This window comes from Pteropus vampyrus, unplaced genomic scaffold (assembly GCF_000151845.1).
Source record: "Pteropus vampyrus isolate Shadow unplaced genomic scaffold, Pvam_2.0 Scaffold9, whole genome shotgun sequence".
NCBI classification, from domain to species: Eukaryota; Metazoa; Chordata; class Mammalia; order Chiroptera; family Pteropodidae; genus Pteropus; species Pteropus vampyrus.
Genome location: NW_011888790.1, coordinates 14,056,525 through 14,076,872, shown reverse-complemented (window position 1 = coordinate 14,076,872; position 20,348 = coordinate 14,056,525). Strand labels below are relative to the sequence as shown.

The following is a 20,348-nucleotide window of genomic DNA, read 5'->3' as shown; positions in this document are numbered from 1 at the left end:
ACACACACACACACACACACACACACACCCCAAGCCTCCGCCCACCTCCATCTCATTCCTTGAGATTCTTAATTTCAATCCTTTTAGCCATTACTTGTATTTTCTCTCTTATTTAAACTTAATCTATGTCTTTTTGTTATATACTATCGGGATTTTAGCTCTCTTATTCTCTCCCTTACATCTCTTTCACCCATTCTTCTGCTATAATTATCTTAAAATCACATTCACTGTTACCACTTTTATGACTATATAAATAATTTCCACAGCTGACCCAAATAGGAGTTTCCTATGATAGTATTTCCTTTTATTGTACACCTTTCTGTTTTTCTAGGATTTTATTAATTACCTGATATATTAATATGCTTACTTATTTATAAAACTATGGGAAATCTTCCCATCCACTCCAACAGTTTGGTAAAATTCCATAATTTCAATTCAATTATGATCAATAGTCGAGTACATAATTTATTGTTCTTGTTTTTATTTTCTTTGAATCATCCCTTTTTCCTCTGCCCTCTACCTCTGATCTGTACCAGCTTCTTTATAAGCCTGTTGCATTGTTTCAGCTGTTGTTATAGGATTTACCTCTACTATCATCTTGAAAATCTAAGAGAAAAGAATAATCAAGATTCTTAGAAAAGAAAAAACATAAAACCCAGAGTACAGATGATTATTAAACCTTGAGTGAAAGTGGGACAACTGTTCTAAACTAAAAGCTAGAGGTTAATGATTTGTGTACATGCAATTAAATTTCCACATGATTATGAGGAAGATCAGGAAGTTGAAGGACTATCCATTTAAGGGCTTCTATTTTTTGGAAAATTGAAAGAAAATGTATCTGTTCTGTGGGTATGACAGGATTGGTTCTGAATCCTGGAGGAAATAATAAAGGGACTGATTAGAAATGAATGATCAAGGGAATATGAATAGTAATAAATGGAAACCACCACCATCCCCTCAATTTCATGATCCTTGAGCAAGGTAGCTTCCCACATTATCAGGAAACCACACCAGGCCCATGACTCTCACTTCTGCAGCTATCTTTTCCCAACATCATCTCAAAAGGTATGTTATCTACCTACTAGTAAATTCTCATGTAAGATGTTAGGGAGATAAAAGCATCTCCAAATTATCTATGAATTAGATAATTTAAAATGTATCATTTAAAATATTATTAATTCAATGACTTTACTGAATTTACACCAATAGTTGATTTTTCCCTAGAGTTATGTGTTCACTGAGTTCTTTTTTAATCAAAATATATATATAATACAAGGGAAATGATTAAGTTCCAAAGTCAGTTGATCAATTCATCTATGAATATGATTCAAATTTACTTTTTTTGCCTTCTCTTTTTACCATTGAGTTACTCTTACTTGTATGTGAAGATGAGAATACTGACAATATTTGTTATCCATATTTAAAGATTGCTTTGCAATTTGTATCTGTAGCCACCATTTCATTAATTTTATGGTTTGCAACTCTACCCATAATTGTACTTATCTCTACTATGTAATGAGCCAATTTATCTGCCATGTCTTTTCTAAGAATGCCAATTCTACAGTAGGTAGTTTCAAACTGTACTACATTGCATTCTCAAAGAAAGAAAGCTTAAGGTTAACCCAAGATGTAAGGAGAATTCTGACAGATAAATTTGGAAAATGCAATGAAATCTTGCATTACTACCATGAAAAGAAAAGAATTAATATTTACTTAAAGAAAGCAATGGTTTTTATATTTTAGTATTATATTTAAATAATGAAAGAATACATTAAATTAACAGAGAATTTGATTTGAAATTTTTTTTAATTGTAGGCCATGGCACAGAAGGAAGATATGGAAGAAAGAATCACAACCCTTGAGAAGCGTTACCTCAGTGCTCAGAGAGAATCTACCTCCATACATGACATGAATGACAAACTAGAAAATGAGTTAGCAAATAAAGAGGCCATCCTACGGCAGGTTCAGTATCTTTATCTTGGTTTTGTTCTTGTCCATGTTTGTGTTCTCCCCATTCTTACAAAACATTTAGTAAATAAAATATAGTATTTCTTGGTAATCAATCGTTCTTTAAAATTTAGAATGAAGTAAACATTCATGATTTTTAGCATGAAATTTAGAAATTTGTCTTAATAATAATAAAAATAATGACTAAATGACTAATATTTACTTTGGATCTAGGCATGAACCAGAAACTGGGCTAAATAGTTTACATATATTACTCTACTTAAATCTCAACACCACCTATGAAGTAAGCACATTTGTTATAGTGAGGACACTAAGGTTCAGAGACATGAGAACTTTCCCAAGGTCACACATCTGGTAATTGCCAGTCTATAATGGAAATCTAACTCTATTCTGCTCTACAACAGGAGTAAGCAAAACTATGGCACATATGCCCAAACTATGGTTCTGTTTTGTAAATAAAATTTTATTGAAACATAGCCATACCTATTTATTTAATCATAGTCTATGATTGCATTTTTGCTACAATGGTGAGATCAAATTTTGAAACAGAAACTATATGATACACAAAGCCTCTAATATTTACTATGTGGCCCTTCACAGAAAAAGTTTGCCAACCCCATTTCTAGAGCCTAGAGTATTAACCATTATGCTGTATTACCTCTCCCTCTCCAGCTACTACTATGATGTTCAATATTTTGCTATCATGGTACATCTGAAGTCTTAGTACCAAGTTGTATTCCATTTGTCCAAGTTTATACCCACTAGTATTGTCTTTTCTTTTTGCTGCCATTGGTGAGCTTTTCTGTTTTTTTAATGTGCTTAATTTTATTAAGGAATATGGATAAGTTATATAAAAACATGAAGACAATAATCTTTTTTCACAATAAGTATAATAGTAATAGTAGCTGATTTTAAGCCTAGAATGATGACTGAAGTCCAAAGCCCCTAGTGACCAATGTTTGCTATTCTAACTGTGACTCTTCAAGTGTCTCTTTTTCCAACCCTATTTCAGATGGAAGAGAAGAACAGACAGTTACAAGAGCGTCTTGAGCTGGCTGAACAAAAGTTGCAGCAGACTATGAGAAAAGCTGAGACCTTACCTGAAGTAGAGGCTGAATTGGCTCAGAGAATTGCAGCCCTGACAAAGGTACTACAATAAAACGATTGATCTAGATACTCTTATAGAAATTATTAGTAATCAAAATAAAATCTATAAAGATTTTCTTTAGGCTTTATAGAAATTAAATTTATTTAATCTTTATATTATTTTCTTATTTAGATGAATTTTTCACATTAAATGTACCTTATTTATTCTGACATGAATAATTAATATATGAATGTAATGATCTCCTTGCCTATTTAAATATTAACAAGAACAAAATTTCATGTTCTTATAGTTAATTTTCCATGCTAACATTTGCACATAAGAATAATCATGAAATATAAACATATAATAATGATATTTAATATGTATTTTTGTGAGACATAATAACTTACTAGGCTTAACATAAATTGTTTGGTATTAGAAATACAGCAAATATCATAAGTTGATTTCTTTCTGACTATAGTATGAAAACATCTGTTATAAGTTGGAAGTTAGATTTATAGGAGTCTAAAGTCTAAAGCCAATAATCAAAGTGTATTTTGCAATTTCTTCTGAACCAGTTAAAATCAATAGTAATCTGAAGAATGTTCAAAATGATCTGCCATGTTATAGCCATTAGGTTCAGCAATTATCTGCATATTTTAGAATCTTGCAACCATTGTTAAAAACTATTCTTACCTTTTACAGTCAAATGGAAATGACATTGCTTCAAAGTGTATATGCATGTCACTAGAATAAAAGTCCAGATCTTGTTACTAAAAGCATGTTTGACTTTTAATATCAATTCAAAATGTACACACATTTTATATGTTCACACAATTATTACCCCACTACAATAAATGAATAAAATGGCTGTGAAGTGCAAGTTACAAATTCTGGCATAAGGATTATTTGAAACAACTGATGTGGCAATATAAAAGTAGGCACACATACTTGCTTTCCTGAAAAAGTAAATAAAGGGGGACAGTAAACTAATGCCTGTGGTTAAAATAAGGTAATAAATCACATAGTAAAAAGGCAAACATTTGACAAAACAAGCAGCTTTAGAAAGTATTGGAATATTGGTGGTCTATAAGGTATTAGAGTAACGACTGAATAAAACATTAGTCACCTTAGGGTAATGTTACAATCTGGATCCTTCTATAGTCACAGATCATGCCATAAACCCCTTTGACAATTACAGAAATGTGTGATTTCTAAGATAAAGATAAATTTATTATTTAATTTTAAGAAAGATTCTCTAAATTATATAAAAATATGCAAATATAGCAGTAGTACTCTTCTTACAAACACATTTTAAATTACTATAATATGAATTAATGTATGTATACATATTCTTTTCATCAAAACATAAAGAATTTTTATAAAGAGTTATCTTATTGAACTGAATTATTTTAAGGAAAATTAGATGAATGGTTAAATAATAAAAACTGTTATAAATTTTTAATGTAAAATAATCATCAAGATTATTTTGAGTAAAATACAAGGAAGTCTGGAATATCTCCCAAAGAAACACAATTTAAAATTCAGCAAATAATTGCCTCAAATTAACCTTTTAATACCTACGAATAAAACATTTAAAATACACTAGGTGAAAAAGGTGAAGGAATTAAAAAGTACAAATTGGCAGTACAGCATAGGGAATATAGTGGATAATATTTTAATAACTACGTATAGTGTAATTTGGGTACTAGACTAATCGAGTGAATCATTTTGTAAATTACATAAAAATGACCACTAGTTTTTACACCTTAAACTAATATAAAATAATATTGACTATCACCTATTATTGAAAAAAAACATAATAAAATAAAATACTGTAAATATTTGTAAGAATCTTTAATTTAGAATATAAAACAAAAAACCGAAATAGTGTCTCATCTTTTTGCCCTTCACTTTATTCTCTTGGGATCATATTTTTGTTATGTGCATTCATTTGTGCACCCCAAATAATATCCTTGGTTTATTCCTACCTAATAATATATGGCTAAAATTTCACTTCGCGTGGACTCTTTTGATTTCTTCATTTTTCCATAGAGTTTTATTCTTCTTAAGAAGTGTTAAAATGCTAGAATTTACTCTGCTTTTTTTTAGTGCTTTCTCTTCTGCGTGGCTCTATATCAACATTATTCCAGACATATAGTTTTTAGATTATTGCTATATTTAATTCATTATACATGCTCTTTTAGTGCTGAGATTTTATTCTCAAGAACACACCCTCTGCTTATAACATTTTTATGACATTTGAAGATCACTCTTTCATTTGTTCTCTCATTTTATGGCTACAATAATATTATACTTCTTGTCTTCTGTTCTAAAGACTTTTAGGGACTATCTCTAGACCTGCTTCATTAATTTATTTGTTGAATTTCCATTTGTTTTCAATATGTCACTATTATTGATCATCATAGTCTTTCTCTACTTCTTAATATTTTTGACTACTCACTAAAGTAAATAGATTTCTGCTTAACTTAAACCTAGGCTCCCCTCTCTTGTAATTTAAATAGTATTCTTAATCCTTCAGACATTTTATTCTACTTTTATTATCATCTACCTATTTTTTTTCTCTTTGGCCCTCCTCTCTCTAACTTTAATTTCTTCTCCATTTCCAAACATAGCCACATCCTTCCCAAAACCATTTCTGCCCATGTAATTTCTTTTAAAACTTTAGCTCATTTGAAATTTTCCTGTATCACATTAAAGAGTCAATACAAGTAAACCCGATGTCACATCAAGGAGTATTTTAAAAAAGTAGCAGATGTTCTTGTGTGACCCCTGTATTTACACCAGATGCTTTACCTGAGGTCCTCACAAGGCAAATGTGAACATAAATCAATAGTGATTGAAAGTCAATCGCAGTGTTTGTTTAGAAATGATGTCTAAATCTATTCTTTGATTGATAAAACTATCTTTTTTTCTTCATGTGTGTGTCTGTGTGTGTGTGTGTGTGTGTGTGTTTATGTGTGTAGGTAAAGCTCATTTAAAGCTTTTAGAAAGTCAGAAGTATGGCTATGGATAAAACTAAAATTAGGCTTTTGCAAGTATATATACAATTGATAAAGATTTTGGGCTCTGGATTTTATATGACATTTACTTTTAATTAAAATGCATATTCCCTCAAGAAGGATATAATTCATCTTGAATTCCATAAGGTTTTTCATTCACTTTTAGTACCAATAAAAAAGTATCAATAATAACATAGTAATTTAAATATTACAGAATTCTTGTTCACTCTCTGAAGTGAATTTTCACAGTGTGTGATGTCTTCAATAGTTAGGATGGAAACAGGTTTAAGGACCTTGAAAGACCTACTGGACTTTACTTGTATTTTAGGAGAGATAGTTTTAAAAATTGAAATGTTCATGTCTTGACTACCTTGAATCAGCCACCTGATTAATTTTCATACCACTAAATGCCTGTTAAAATATACTTTTGAGAGCTAACAGATACCTTTATGAATTTAGTTTATATAATTTCAATATTTTGACCCATTTATTGTATTCTTCATTGAATTACAAGTATTAAATACTATTATAAATTCATTTTATGGCACTTGAGGACTATGGTATCTTCCTGTATTGCTTCTGCTTGGAAATTTGAGGAGAAAAATTACTTATTGTTATTTCTTTATTATTTCTCACATTTATGAAATAAGAATATCAGAAGAAAAATCTTATAAAATGTAAATGTTGAACTATAACTTGCATAAGTACACTCATTAAATGTCAAATGTTATTTCATAGATTAAATCAGAATTCATTGCATAAAATAATACCTATACATATGAACCAATACATAACTAGATTACTATTTATTTTCAGGTACAGCATGGCATATTTATATTTGGTCCTATATTTACATGAAATAAATTTTAGTTTTAGAATAAACTTATAAATGTAATAGAATATGCTCTGGAGTTATATTTTGTAGTGCTGACATCAGATACCTTTGATGTTAAAATTACTTGTAAATATGATTAAAATGTTGTTGTAACTTTACATGTAATCTGTGCATAATATACTAATATAATTCAGCTATCAGCAACATTACCTGTCGAACACTGCATCTGTGGTAACCTGACAGTCACCTCCGAAACATGTAACTCACCTTGACACTGGGGAAACATTAGCTCACAGAAGCAATATGCTGCCTCTTTACTTTAGGGCACTCTCTTGTCTCCACAGCAACAAATCAACACAGAAAGAGTTTGGGAGCAGTCACTAGTGTCATTCAAAAGAGTTCACAAATAAGATTTCTTGTCTTCACAATATTATTGTGATCTTTATAATTTGAGGACTTTTAATCACATTCATTTAAAATTCCAAATTAAGACTGTATCTGAGGATAAGTGCCAAGGTTCAAGACCTACAGCCATAATGTATATTCAGAGACCAGAAGTCATTTTGAAAGTTTGCTGCTTTTGCTGAGGAAACTCAATCCTGCTTGAAATGAAAAATACTACTAATAATTAACCCCATGGCTTAGCTTTTTCTTTGATTTCGACAGAGTTGGGTTTATAATAAATGTTATTTCCAATTTATTTCACTTGAGTCATTGCCTTAGCATATTCCACAACATTGAGATACATTGTTTCCATTATTTTTAAGTAATACGATAAACAAAAACCAAAATACAAAACATTTAACAATCTACCAGGGACATATTAGTGTTGGTTTCTCATAATTTCAATTATTACATGACTCTTTTAGAGTTGCTTTAATTTATTCTGTAGTAGTCTTTCATTGCCAGCCATCTCTAACCTTCCATACCTTGGGTTGATAGCTTTTTATTTGAGCATATCATTGTTTTTCAATTACAGCCATCAACTGCATCATGTTCACCAGATATTGGTGTAGTTCTTTCCACATAAAATTCTGTCTATTAAAGTATTAAATTTGCTGTCATGTTTTTCTTTTAAGCATTCTGTGCTATGTTCTGTTCAGTGTCAGTGTCTTTAGTTCTGATTTTTCAATTTTGTCCCTCTCCTTTTCCTTGACTTGTTAGTCTGATCCAACCTCTTCTACCTCATCAGATGATTATCAATATGTTATGGAAGCTAAACTACAAGAAATGATCTCCATACGTAGGAAGGTAGTCCTACTGGACTTTACTTTCTATTGCTAAATAGAATCCATCTAAGTTTTTCTTTTTATTTATAAAAATTATGTTACTTTTATTTATTGATAATCGACCATCTGTGCAGTTCAGTGCTTCAGGAGCTTACGATTGGACAATGGCAGGTTTGTGTTCAAACCATGCACAGTCTGCATGTTACATTTGGCTGATTTCATTGCTCATAAATAACTCCAATGTTTTGCTGATGCTTGGATGTAACAGGCCTTTGTAGCTGACACATTTCAAGCAATGCTGTTCAGCTGCCTGTTTAAAGAAAGTTTATTTTTGAAAACTACATTTGCGGTTAGTAGTAGCTTGCTTTACATTTTATTTCAATTTATTTAGAGGACAAGTGTTAATCAAATGTTACAAATTAGGTGCATTCTTCATATTTTTGAATAGGCTGAAGAGAGACATGGAAACATTGAAGAACGTATGAGACATCTAGAAGGTCAACTTGAAGAGAAAAATCAAGAACTTCAAAGAGTATGTATATTGAAAACTGCTCCCCTCAATCATCAATTTAACGCTTTATATTCTACATTCAAAAAGTGAATGTCTTTCTTAATTATGGGTTATATTTAAATGTTATGGATATGCCCTTTCCATTTTAAAGAAAAAAAGTTTTTATCCAAATAGACATAAAATTAAATCCCATTTAAAACTAGAAAAAATATAAAAACAAACCCAAATACTTTTTTAAATGATTATTATGTCAAATTTATTTTTTTCTTGGATGTAAGGCTAGGCAAAGAGAGAAAATGAATGAAGAACACAATAAAAGATTATCCGATACCGTGGACAGACTTCTGACTGAATCCAATGAGCGCTTACAGCTACACTTAAAGGAAAGAATGGCTGCTCTAGAAGAGAAGGTAAAATGACAGAAAAGTAGAATCACATGAACATTTAGCAATGTTTTTATGATCGTGTTTGTTTTATACTCTGCTGCAATCATTGTATTGGTCAGATGATTCATTTACTTTCCTTCATTAAAAAAAAATAGCCTGTTATATTCTTAGAAGTGAATGATTTCTATTCAAATGTGTAAGGTCAATTTTTAAATGAATAAAAAATGCTTTATGGTATACAAGCCTTACATATTGGCATGATCATACAAGACAAATGTATTAAAACATACTGTGCTTTTGTGATAAAAATATTTCACTTATCATTTGCCTGGCATGCAAAAAAGAAAAGTGGTAAGACAAAAAAATATATATATTTTGCAACATGAAAGAAGGCTTGTTTTGAACTATTCAAATATTTCAAGTAACTGAATCTATTACTAGTCTAAAAGCCAAAATGTGAGAGTTTGTATCACCAATAGTTCAATTCCACTACAGAATTTAGGAATGCAGTATTTTCAGCTGCATTGTTTAAAAAAAAAAAAAAGTGCTTCTGGAGTTTTATTCACAATTCCATATGTCTCGTTGACAGTTGAAAGCTACCAGATCAGAAAGAGTTGCGTGAGCTAGTTGCCAATTCTAGAGCAGAATCAAACAGAGGTACTAAAACCCAGGTGCACAAATCATATTGGAAATTTAGATTAAACGTCAGTCACTACTTAAACTAGATATTTTCCCTGTTCTGTACAATAAACCAAAATAAGGAAAATATTTTAATGAAATATTAAAGTATTTTGATTAATTTGCTCCTTAGGAAGTCATAAGGCATGCCTTCTTCCCACTTAACTCCAAATGCGTGGCCACTATGCCAATCACTACACTCTTAGGTTAATTTTACTCTATAAACTTCAAAAGAATGCATTATTTTAGATCACACTTTTGTATTAGAATAAGAAAATTATACTGATTTTACAACAGTAATACTTTTATGGCATGATTTTAAAAAATATCTATGATGCAACTTATTTCTATGTCATGATGTATAACATTGGTTTTTAAATAGCTAAAATTTATTTTTTTCTTTAATAACTTAACCTTCATAGAAATTGTTAATTCTTTATTTGAAATAAAAGTCCAGAAATTGAACTATAAAAATATGATCTGATCATTTCTTCTTTCTTCAGATAACAAAAATCGCTTTACCTGAATTCTTTGTCAATAATATCTCTTGCTAACATTTAACTTGTAACTCACTTTTTCTCATTTGTAGAGCAACCTAATTTCTCAAATTTTAAAAAAGCAGAAAAGAGGCAAACAGCAATAGCTTGAAAGATAATATTTATTCCTTTTCTCAATTTGAATGATACAAAATAACATCCTACTTAAATTTTATGTATTTCTCAAAATGTTAAGGTGTCAGGTTTAAAGATTCTGTTTAAACTTGGTTTCCATGGAAACCAAGAAATAGATGCACCAAGGAAGAAATCAAAGATTATTGCATGATAAAAAAAATAACTTACATATTTAATTACTTTATGTTTAGTTTATTAATTATTTCTGTTTTTTCCTCTTCTGTAGAATGTTTTAATTCAAGAATCAGAAACTTTCAGAAAGAATCTAGAAGAATCTTTACATGATAAGGTATCATGAAAACTTATATTTGTCCATTTTTCTTTTTCATACTGCTGAATGTTTTGTTGAAAAATACATTTAACAAGATGTGATTTTAGGATGTCATCTTTTTAAAAATAATTTAACTTTTATATTATGCATAACAATATGTACATATGTAGGGAGAGCTTGATGAATTTTTACAAACCCAATACACTAAAAATCAACACTCTGGAAACCCCTCACTTGCTAACATGCAATCACTATCCTTACACTAAAAGATAATCCCTGTCTTAACTTCTTAGAGAAAAAAATTGCTTTTGACTTGTTTGTGCTTTATATAAATGGAATAAAAATGTATGCACTAACTTGTGTCTAGTTTTAGATATAATTTTAGCAGAAATGTATTAAATATCTATTATGCATAAGAATTGTTCTGTTATATATTTTTGAACATGATCCTAGTTCCAAAGTAGCTGAAAAATCTAATTGAAGAGAGAAAACACACTTTTGACAAAGCAATAAGTTGCAGAGTAGCAGATACCAAATGTCAAATGAGTGAAATAGACATTAAGAACTACAGGTAGGAGAGATTGCCATACATTACTGCTATACAGAAGGCTTCAGTGAGGTGAGTCTTGACTAAAACTTTAAGGAAAGGTAAGACTGTGTTGCAATTCTTTTAAATACAGTGCATGTAGCATGATTACAGATGCTAGAAATATGGAAAGAATGGAAAGAAAGAAGGGAGAGAGAGAAGGAGGGAGAGAGGGAGAAAGAAAAGAGGAAGGAAGGAAAGGAAGAAGAAATTGCAACACTGTGGTAGGGAAGGTATTGGAAAAGATAAAAATAATAAAGTTGAGATTGAATAATAGTATATTCAGCCCTAATGAATATTAATTATTATGATGTTAATTTTTAATATAATATTTGGTCCTATAGTCAGTGTGTACAATATCTCCCGAAAGATAGATCTACTAGAGCAATATAAGATGGCACCTAGAAGATAGTACCAAATTCTCTTAAAGTAGTTCAGAATGTCAACAATGGGGAGATGACATTTCATCAGGCTCTTGAAGGCAGATATCATCTGAAAAAGAGAAGAGTAGGGTAGAGGACAGAGCATATGCAATAGCACAGAGAAAACAAAGATGGTTGATTTACTGTATCACCAGAAGTTTGCTGTGATTGGTATGTGTGTAAAGAACTAGGTTTCGGACAGATTGTGAATTTTGGACTTAATCCTATTATGCAATGTTCTATTATCCAAAACTCTGTGTGCTCCTGGTAAGATCCCCAAAACCCATTCCCCCAGTACCTACCCAAGACTTGTAGTATCAACAATCTGCCTAAGTAACCAGCAGTACTAATCATTCCGTGTTTCATATTTTTGTTCAGTTGCCAGAAGAAGCAAATCCCAGGTCATACATCATTTCTGAATATCATTTCATACAGCTAAACATGTTTCCTAATCTAACTATATTTCCTAAAACTCCTCAAGTTTCCACTCAATTAGGTATAACTCACAGTCCATCATCAGCAAAATTCCCTGCATATTAAGTTCTCTCAATATTTCTCTTCATCATCTTGATCTCTAAAATTTGAAGTTCTTAGGACTGTCCTTAGATTTCTCCTCTAAATTTAAGCCCTGGTGAACTCATCTGATCTCATGGGTTTAAATACCATCTATAAATTGAGCACTTCCAGATTTAGATCACCTACTGGGTTCTCTCCCCTGAAGGAGTTCATGTATTCAAGAGCCAGCTCAATATCTCTGGACACACAAGTATCTCAAACTTAACAATTCAACCCCCTCAACACCACCACCACCTAACATGACCACCACTACCAGCAGTCTTCTCAGCAGGAAATTTATTAGTCCATCACTGTATCTTAGGTGCCTAGCACACAAGAGGTACTTAATGTATATTTGTGTAAAAAACCAATGAATGAATTAATAAATACAATAAGAAACTATCGAATATTTTTAAGCAAAGGATTTATTTGATCATACATGTTTTTTAAAATGATACATCTAGTGGAAGACTATGTGGGGATAAACCTAAAGGAGCACCACTTCTGTGGAAGCTAGTAAAATAATTCAGAAAGGAGGTAAAAAGTACATAGAATAGGATGATAGTAGTAAGAATAAAAAAGGCCAGATTAAAACAAAAAAAATTACCGAGGCCACATTGACAAAAAGAGATGTGGTAAGAAAATAAGTTTGAGTCAAGTAAAATGTCAAGCATAGGCCATTTGGAGAAGAAAAAAAAAAAAACAACAATAAAAAATCCAGGACACATTTAAACATTTATAAAATTATAAAAATTGTAATCATGAAAACAAAATTAAGTGCTTACATGAGCATTTTAGGGCTACAAGACAACCCTTATTTCCATAAATTTATAGACTGAAACTAAAAATGCCAATCTGAGAAAATGGCCAGCTACACAAATAATTATGCCAATATCAAATTAATAATTTTAATTCATATGAGGCGATGTTTTTTTATCCTTACCCTTTTAATTCTATCTTCTTTCTCCTTCACTCATGTGTTCTTCAACCCTTTTAGAATAATAGAAATTCTTCACCTACTAAATTAGACTTTTATTTTTTTAACTGGCCATGATTTCTACTTTGAAGTGATGTATTCATGACCTCAGTATTCCCGTAAGTTCATGAAAATATAGGATTAGTGATTGCCAGGAAATATAGATGAATTTTTATTGATTTCTGCTGTTCGCATTTTCATTACAAAGGGAAAAATCAGGCATGTTTTTACTTTCATGTCTAATAATCTTTAAAAGAATTATTGCCATCAGTTTTTAATTTTTAAAAACCCACTAAACTTGGTAGTTTGGTTTATCATAATTGAGTGTTGGTATTATTGGCATTTGCATATCATTTGAGTAACACTTCTTTGATTTTTAGGAAAGATTAGCAGAAGAAATTGAAAAGCTGAGATCTGAACTTGACCAATTGAAAATGAGAACTGGCTCTTTAATTGAACCCACAATATCAAGGTAACATTAAATTAACAGCTTATCTAGAGGTCACTAAAAATCAATATGAATTTCATTATGGTTCATATCTCTTCAAATAAAATAAACAAATACCTCCTATTACTCAGCTCTAATTGCCCTATTTTGACTCCTTACCAATTTACAGTTTCTACACTCAAAAGTAATTCTCTAATTTAGAAATACTTCTTGCAGATACACAATAAAAATTTAAATTACTACTTTTCGTATTCTACACTTAATTATATAGATAAAATACATAAAAAGAATCTTAAATGAAGAAATGGAACTGTGTATAAGATTACATTTCATTCCAGGAAGAAGTATCAGCCCTTTTCTCTACTGGTAAAAATGCTTTCAATGTTTAATGTTACTGAAGAAATATCATTAATTGTGGTGATTTAATATATACCTATTTTGGTTAAATAATTGCAAATAAAGAGATAATAATAAATGATACATGTTAAAAATTAAAATAAATTTAATCATACTCATCTACTTTGACTATCTCATCTTAAAAGAAATAAGCCTTAAGATGATTGTTTAGTCTGTGGATAGATACATAGATTTCAAATTCACATATAATTTTTTTTTGCTTAGGGCTTTTTATTGAAAGTTGATAAGAAATCCTAGAAAGACTCATATATTTGATCATTTATTTATTAGGCAATACAATAATATCAGCTACTTGAAACTTTTCACCACCACAGATTTCTATAAGTTCATTTTCCTTGGTCTTATGCTTATCTTAAGAATTTTAGTTCCACAAGGGCTAGAATTTTTGTCTAATTACTATAATCCCCACACCTTTAAAAAAAAAGCTGGCATGTAATATGTTCTCAATAGATATTAGTAAATGAATAACTATCTGGTAAAGCATTTTTCAGATGCTCAAATGAAAAATCTAAAGAAAAAATTATAAAGCTTATATTTTTCGGTATAAATATTAATAAAACATTCAATATTTTGAGTTTCTCTTTTCAGTTTAGTATAAAAAACACAGTTCTGCAGGCATAAAAATGTCCATTTTTTTAAATATGTAAACTTTTAATTTAGAAAGCCATGCTTAATTTTTTTATTCCGATATATATCTGAACAGAAATTATTAATTCAGTACTATATGTTTACATAGTGATGATGATGATAATGATGATGATGATGGTGATGAAAAAGAAGGAGAAAAAGAGCTGATAAAATATCAAAGGAGTAAATATGTAGAATGAGCATTATTCAATCAACAAATTAAAGATATTTTAATAGGACCAAATGACCATTCTGTTGTCATTTTGACCTTCAGTCACAGAAATGCAGAACTGTAGAAGTGTTATCTAAAAGTTCATCACTGCAGTGAGTCATCATGGGCCACCTAACAACATGACATTTATCCACAATAAAAGCACTACACACAGAACAATTCTCTGATGCAGCAGATTGTAATGGAAACAACACTAGACCAAGCATAATAAGACTGACATTTCTAGGTTTCAGATATACAATTACTAGCTGTTTGATTTTGGAAAACCCATTTCCTTAATAAGATTCTAATTTTCTATTTATTTTACATAAATTATATATAAAATACTAAATTATATAAAAAATACTAAAATGAGAAAAGTAAGCAAAGGTGTTTTGTAAACAGTAAATCACATCACAAGTATTAAGTATTGTAGGAATTATTGAGATAGCTGAACTGATGGAATTTATAATAAGTTACAGGATGACTGAATATTAAATAGCAATTGTTTATTGAACATCCATGCTTCTGAGTGCACATAATTAAGAAAGAAACAATAATGAAAACATGATGCATGAGAACTTCATCTACTTGTATTTGATCTTACAGGTAAAACATTAGGAAGAGATGAGTTAAAGTTAGAGAATATCAGTAACTAATATCCTCTACTAGTACTATCTCATCTGAAAATAAAGTAAACTAAGTTCCAGAGTGTCTGGAGATGGCCTGATTTGTCTGAACTCTGAAGAAGGATAGGATGTGAATAATTAGAAAGGATGATGGAGGACATTTCAGAAGCAGAAGGATGGGTAACAGATTTACTCTAAGAGAAATTCACATTTGATTTCTCTATGGAAGTTCTTTTGTGAGAATATGTGTAAGAGTTGCAGGAGATTTAGAAAGAAAAACTATATGTTTCCTTTTCTAAATGAACCAGTGACTATAAATAAACTTGTAAACCTAGACCTCCAAGTGCCTCTCAAAATGATGTACACAAAAATGTTTAAAAATTGAAATGTATGAAAATATTACCTTTGATTTCTCCTGTTAGAGAACTAACTCACAGACTTGAATTAAAGGAACAAGCTGAACAGTAACTTTTTTAGATAAAGTATAAGTAATGGGTCCTTCTATAATTGATGTTAACTCAGATCTTTTGTTATTTCAAGAACTTTCTACTTGCCAGACACTGAGGCAGTAGAAATAAAGTGGTGATCATGATGAAGACATGTTCCAGATGGAAAATACAGGAATAATAGTTTGAGGTCTGTTTTAATGAAAGTAATATGGAGAACTAGGATAGTTTTAGACAATGGGACTTTATGAACTGAGACTTTAAGAATGCTAAACATGTATATGTGTGAAGAAACTGTTTTTAAAGGGTCAGAAGCGAAAGAAAATTGAGTTATTGAAGGAATGGAAAGAATGTCAGTACAGCTAGATGGAGAGAATAATACAGAGAGTAACTAGAAGTGAAGATGCAAAGTAGGAAAGGCCCAAATTGTAGATGGCCTTGTGAGAACATTGAAGAGTTTTAAGAAGGTTATCAATGGGACTGGATCTGTGTTTTGTTTCATGCTTTTATAAATGACCTGGAGTTGAGAGAAGGAAAAAACAAAAAAATATTTCTGGGATAAGGAGTTATAATTTTGGACATGGCACTCTGATGCCCAAAGAGATATTAACCTAAGCCTCCACAGACAAAAGATACCTAGAATGTTCTAAGCTAGATTGTTCAAAGTCTATTATAATCAATTTCATTCATTCTTTATCTTACCAGATATTAATAACTCCTTGCACATATAATAACTAAAATATATATGTCTTTATGAAATTATACCCTCTGCCAAATAGATAAAGATGGAGATTTGTACCATTTATGAGCATGGCGTTGTTGGTTAGTTTTTTATATGTAATTACTCCACAACAAAACCAGTTTGCATGATTAAGTCTCAAGTTCATGCTGTAAAACAATAGTTGTCATCTATTTCGGGAATGATTCCTTAGTTCATTTGCTTTAACGTCCTTTTTGGAAAAATAAAGACTTGCATCAGTTAAGCCAATGTCTTCTACTGTTGCAAACACTCAGACTTCACCTAACCTCTTTTAATCTTGCCAAACATTTGGAATTGCTTTGTTCAAAAAGAGAACAGTAGATCAGCAAAAGCCTAAGTTCAAAAGAAAACACAGCTTTTGAGGAACCTCCATAGTGTTTTCCATTCTGGCTACACCAATTTACAATCCCACCAACAGTGTGTAAGGATTCCATTTTCACAGCATGGAAGTTCCTCAAAAAATTTAAAATAGAACTACCACATGATCCAGAAATCCTACTTTGGGGTATTTATCCAAAGAAATCCAAAACTAATTTGAAAAGACATGTATACACTCCTACGTTCATTACAACATTATTTACAGTAGCCAAGATATGGAAGTAACCTAATTGTCCATCGATAGATGAATGGATAAAGAAGATGTGGTTATATATATACAATGGAATATTATTCTGCCATAAAAAAAGAATGCAGTTTGCCACTTGAGACAACATAGATGGACCTGGAGGGTATTATGCTAAGTGAAATAAGTTAGACAAAAAAAGACAAATATCATATGATTTCATATATGTAGAATCTAAAAAAACAAAATAAACAAACAAAACAAACTCATAGATACAGAGAACATTTTGATGGTTGCCAGATGGGAGTGAGGTTGTGGGGGACAAGGGAAAAGGAGAAAGGGATTAAGATGTACCAATTTCCAGTTCAAAAATAGTCATAGGGATGTAAAGTACAGTAAAGGAATATAGTCAATAATACTATAATAACTATGTATGGTGTCAGATGGGTATTAGACTTATTGGGGTGACCACTTCATAAGTTATATAAATGTCTAATCACTATGTTATATGCCAAAAACTAACATAATATTGTATGTAAACTGTAATTGAAAAATTAAAATAATAATAATTAAAAAATAAAAGAAAAAAATAAACAACAAAATAGAGCAAACGGCTTTAAGTATATTTTCTCCTGATGATCATTTATAGGACAACATGTTGTCACTGTTATCATCATCACTATTGCAGTAATGAACTGAATTTGCTGTTAATCTATATAAATAATGTTCCAGGAGAAACTTATACTATACCTCGATTACAGTGTACTTAATTATTATACTTATTGAAAACTAGTGTGATAATATTTTCCAATTGGTATATTGAACTGTTTTTGTCTCTAAGCAGAACTCAAAATCAAACGTGCTTATCAAAAAATTTTTCTTTATCTTTTTGCATCAATGTCTTATTAAAAGCTCAAAATTGTTTTGATGATATATCTTATTTTATTAAAAATAAAATTATTAACCTTATATTAATCTTTTTTATTGATTTCATAAATTGAAAAATAGATCATTGAAAAATACAGAATTCAAGGACCCCAAACTTTTACACTGTTAGATTAATGAGGAATGTTTAAAACAAATACAGTCACAAATAGCATATATTGGGAGATCCACTAAACAGCTCAGACTAAATAGAATTGTCAGAATTTAAACCAGTGGATCTTGGCTATCAATCTTCATATGTTTTGTTGTACTATCACATTTAAAAATGATAGTAAACAGAAAGGTTTTTTTATATTCTAAAAAGAGAAAATGTATTCAACCTTCAGGAATGAACCTGAGACTGGAATTTCTGACGTAAGCCTCTGAAGGGACCTCAAAGAGTCATGACAATTCATCAGTTTTCTTTCTTGATATTTATATTCTTGAGGGTTTATGCTTTATTTCCATTTACAAAGTGGATAGTGATTTGCTAATAAGTATAACTTTTGGAAATTAGCTATATTTTATATTTTTTTTCTTTTTTCCAGGACTCATCTAGACACCTCAGCTGAGTTGCGGTATTCAGTTGGGTCCCTAGTGGACAGCCAGTCTGATTATAGAACAACTAAAGTAATAAGAAGACCAAGGAGAGGCCGCATGGGTGTTCGAAGAGATGAGCCAAAGGTTAAACTTTTTATTCCAAGTCTCTGATGGTTTTAAGTAAATACGCTATTCTATTTGGGATAGAAGTTTAATACTGAGATAATTGAAATTTTATTAGTTTTCACTGTGACATAAGACACTTTTTAAAAACTATAACTAACATAAAAGCCCTATTATGTGCCAGAAATTTAACATTTCCCATATATTTATTCATATAACTTTATGATTTGAGTACTATTTTTAAACTAATTGCAGATATGAAAAGATTAAAGTTCAGAATTTTAAATGTTCAATTTTACACAGCCAGCAATAAAATCAATACGTGAACCTGTGTTTATGTGGTTTCAAATTCTATGTTTTTATTCACTATGCTATATTGCCAAACAAATGGATTTTTGGTTCGCTTGAGTACCTAAGCAATGGTATTTATATTGTTAATTAAAATTAAGTATTTAATTATAATTACTATTTTTAAAACACTGAGGAAAATGTACATAGGCTATTGAAAGTATTTGTAGAGAACTGTTCATTATCAACTACAGTGCCAACCTTTCATTTACTCAATAATTTAAAATTTGTATGCTGTGCATGTTGAGTAAATATATAGTTTCATTTTATAGGGAAGTAAAATAGTTCCTTTGTGCCCTAAATATATTTTGTTTTCTCCGATCACTTTTATGTGTCCAAAATACTACATAACGTACTTGTCTTATTTGTACACTGGCTCTTATCACCCTTTAGTTTTTAAATGGCACATACCTATGTGTCATGTATAAATTAATCCTTCAATATCTGTTGATGAATAAATAAATAAATGAACAAATGAGGTATAAATTAAGTTCATATCAGTTCTTTTCTCATTTGTATATGACAAACTAGCACTACTTAATACCAAACTAATTTGAAACACAATTGCTAATTCAAGTCCTTAAATCCTAAATACTCGAGGCGATATCACGTGGTCCCATGCAAAATTATTTTACATCATTGCAAAAATAAAAAACAATTTTTTAAAAAGCAGAAAACCCTGAGACCTACCTCTTATTCCCAAGCCTGTTATACTTTCAGATTACAGCTTGAAAAACACTGGTCTGTTGGTTACTTGAGACTTTCATTCACATGAGCATTTATTATACCAATTAAAAAAAAACATAACCATGTTAATTATTATGCCTTGGGCTTAGAAAAATCAATGAGGTGTTTAAGAGACCAGAGTAGTGGAAATAAAATTAAATCACTTTGCAATATTTTTTAATAATACTTTGTTAGAAACTATGTAAATACAAATATTATCACACGACAAATTATACAAGAACTCTTTTTTTTGTCGTGTGATAATATTTGTATTTACATAGTTTCTAACAAAGTATACAAGAATTCTTGTATAATTTGTCGTGTGATAATTTGTCGTGTGATAATATTTGTAGTCCTAGTCTTATAGTTTTTAAGAAAATGTAGGTAAG

At 30.3% G+C, this 20,348-nt stretch overlaps 1 protein-coding gene across 1 annotated transcript in view; it reads left to right on the top strand.

Annotated features, from left to right (window-relative positions):
* PPFIA2 (PTPRF interacting protein alpha 2) overlaps positions 1-20,348 on the top strand; it is a 465,706-nt gene that overhangs the window by 341,709 nt on the left and 103,649 nt on the right. The window contains 7 exon segments of the mRNA XM_011374878.1: positions 1,816-1,962; positions 2,981-3,115; positions 8,591-8,674; positions 8,932-9,063; positions 10,615-10,677; positions 13,579-13,670; positions 18,771-18,906. Of these exon segments, the coding sequence (XP_011373180.1) occupies positions 1,816-1,962; positions 2,981-3,115; positions 8,591-8,674; positions 8,932-9,063; positions 10,615-10,677; positions 13,579-13,670; positions 18,771-18,906 (789 nt within the window).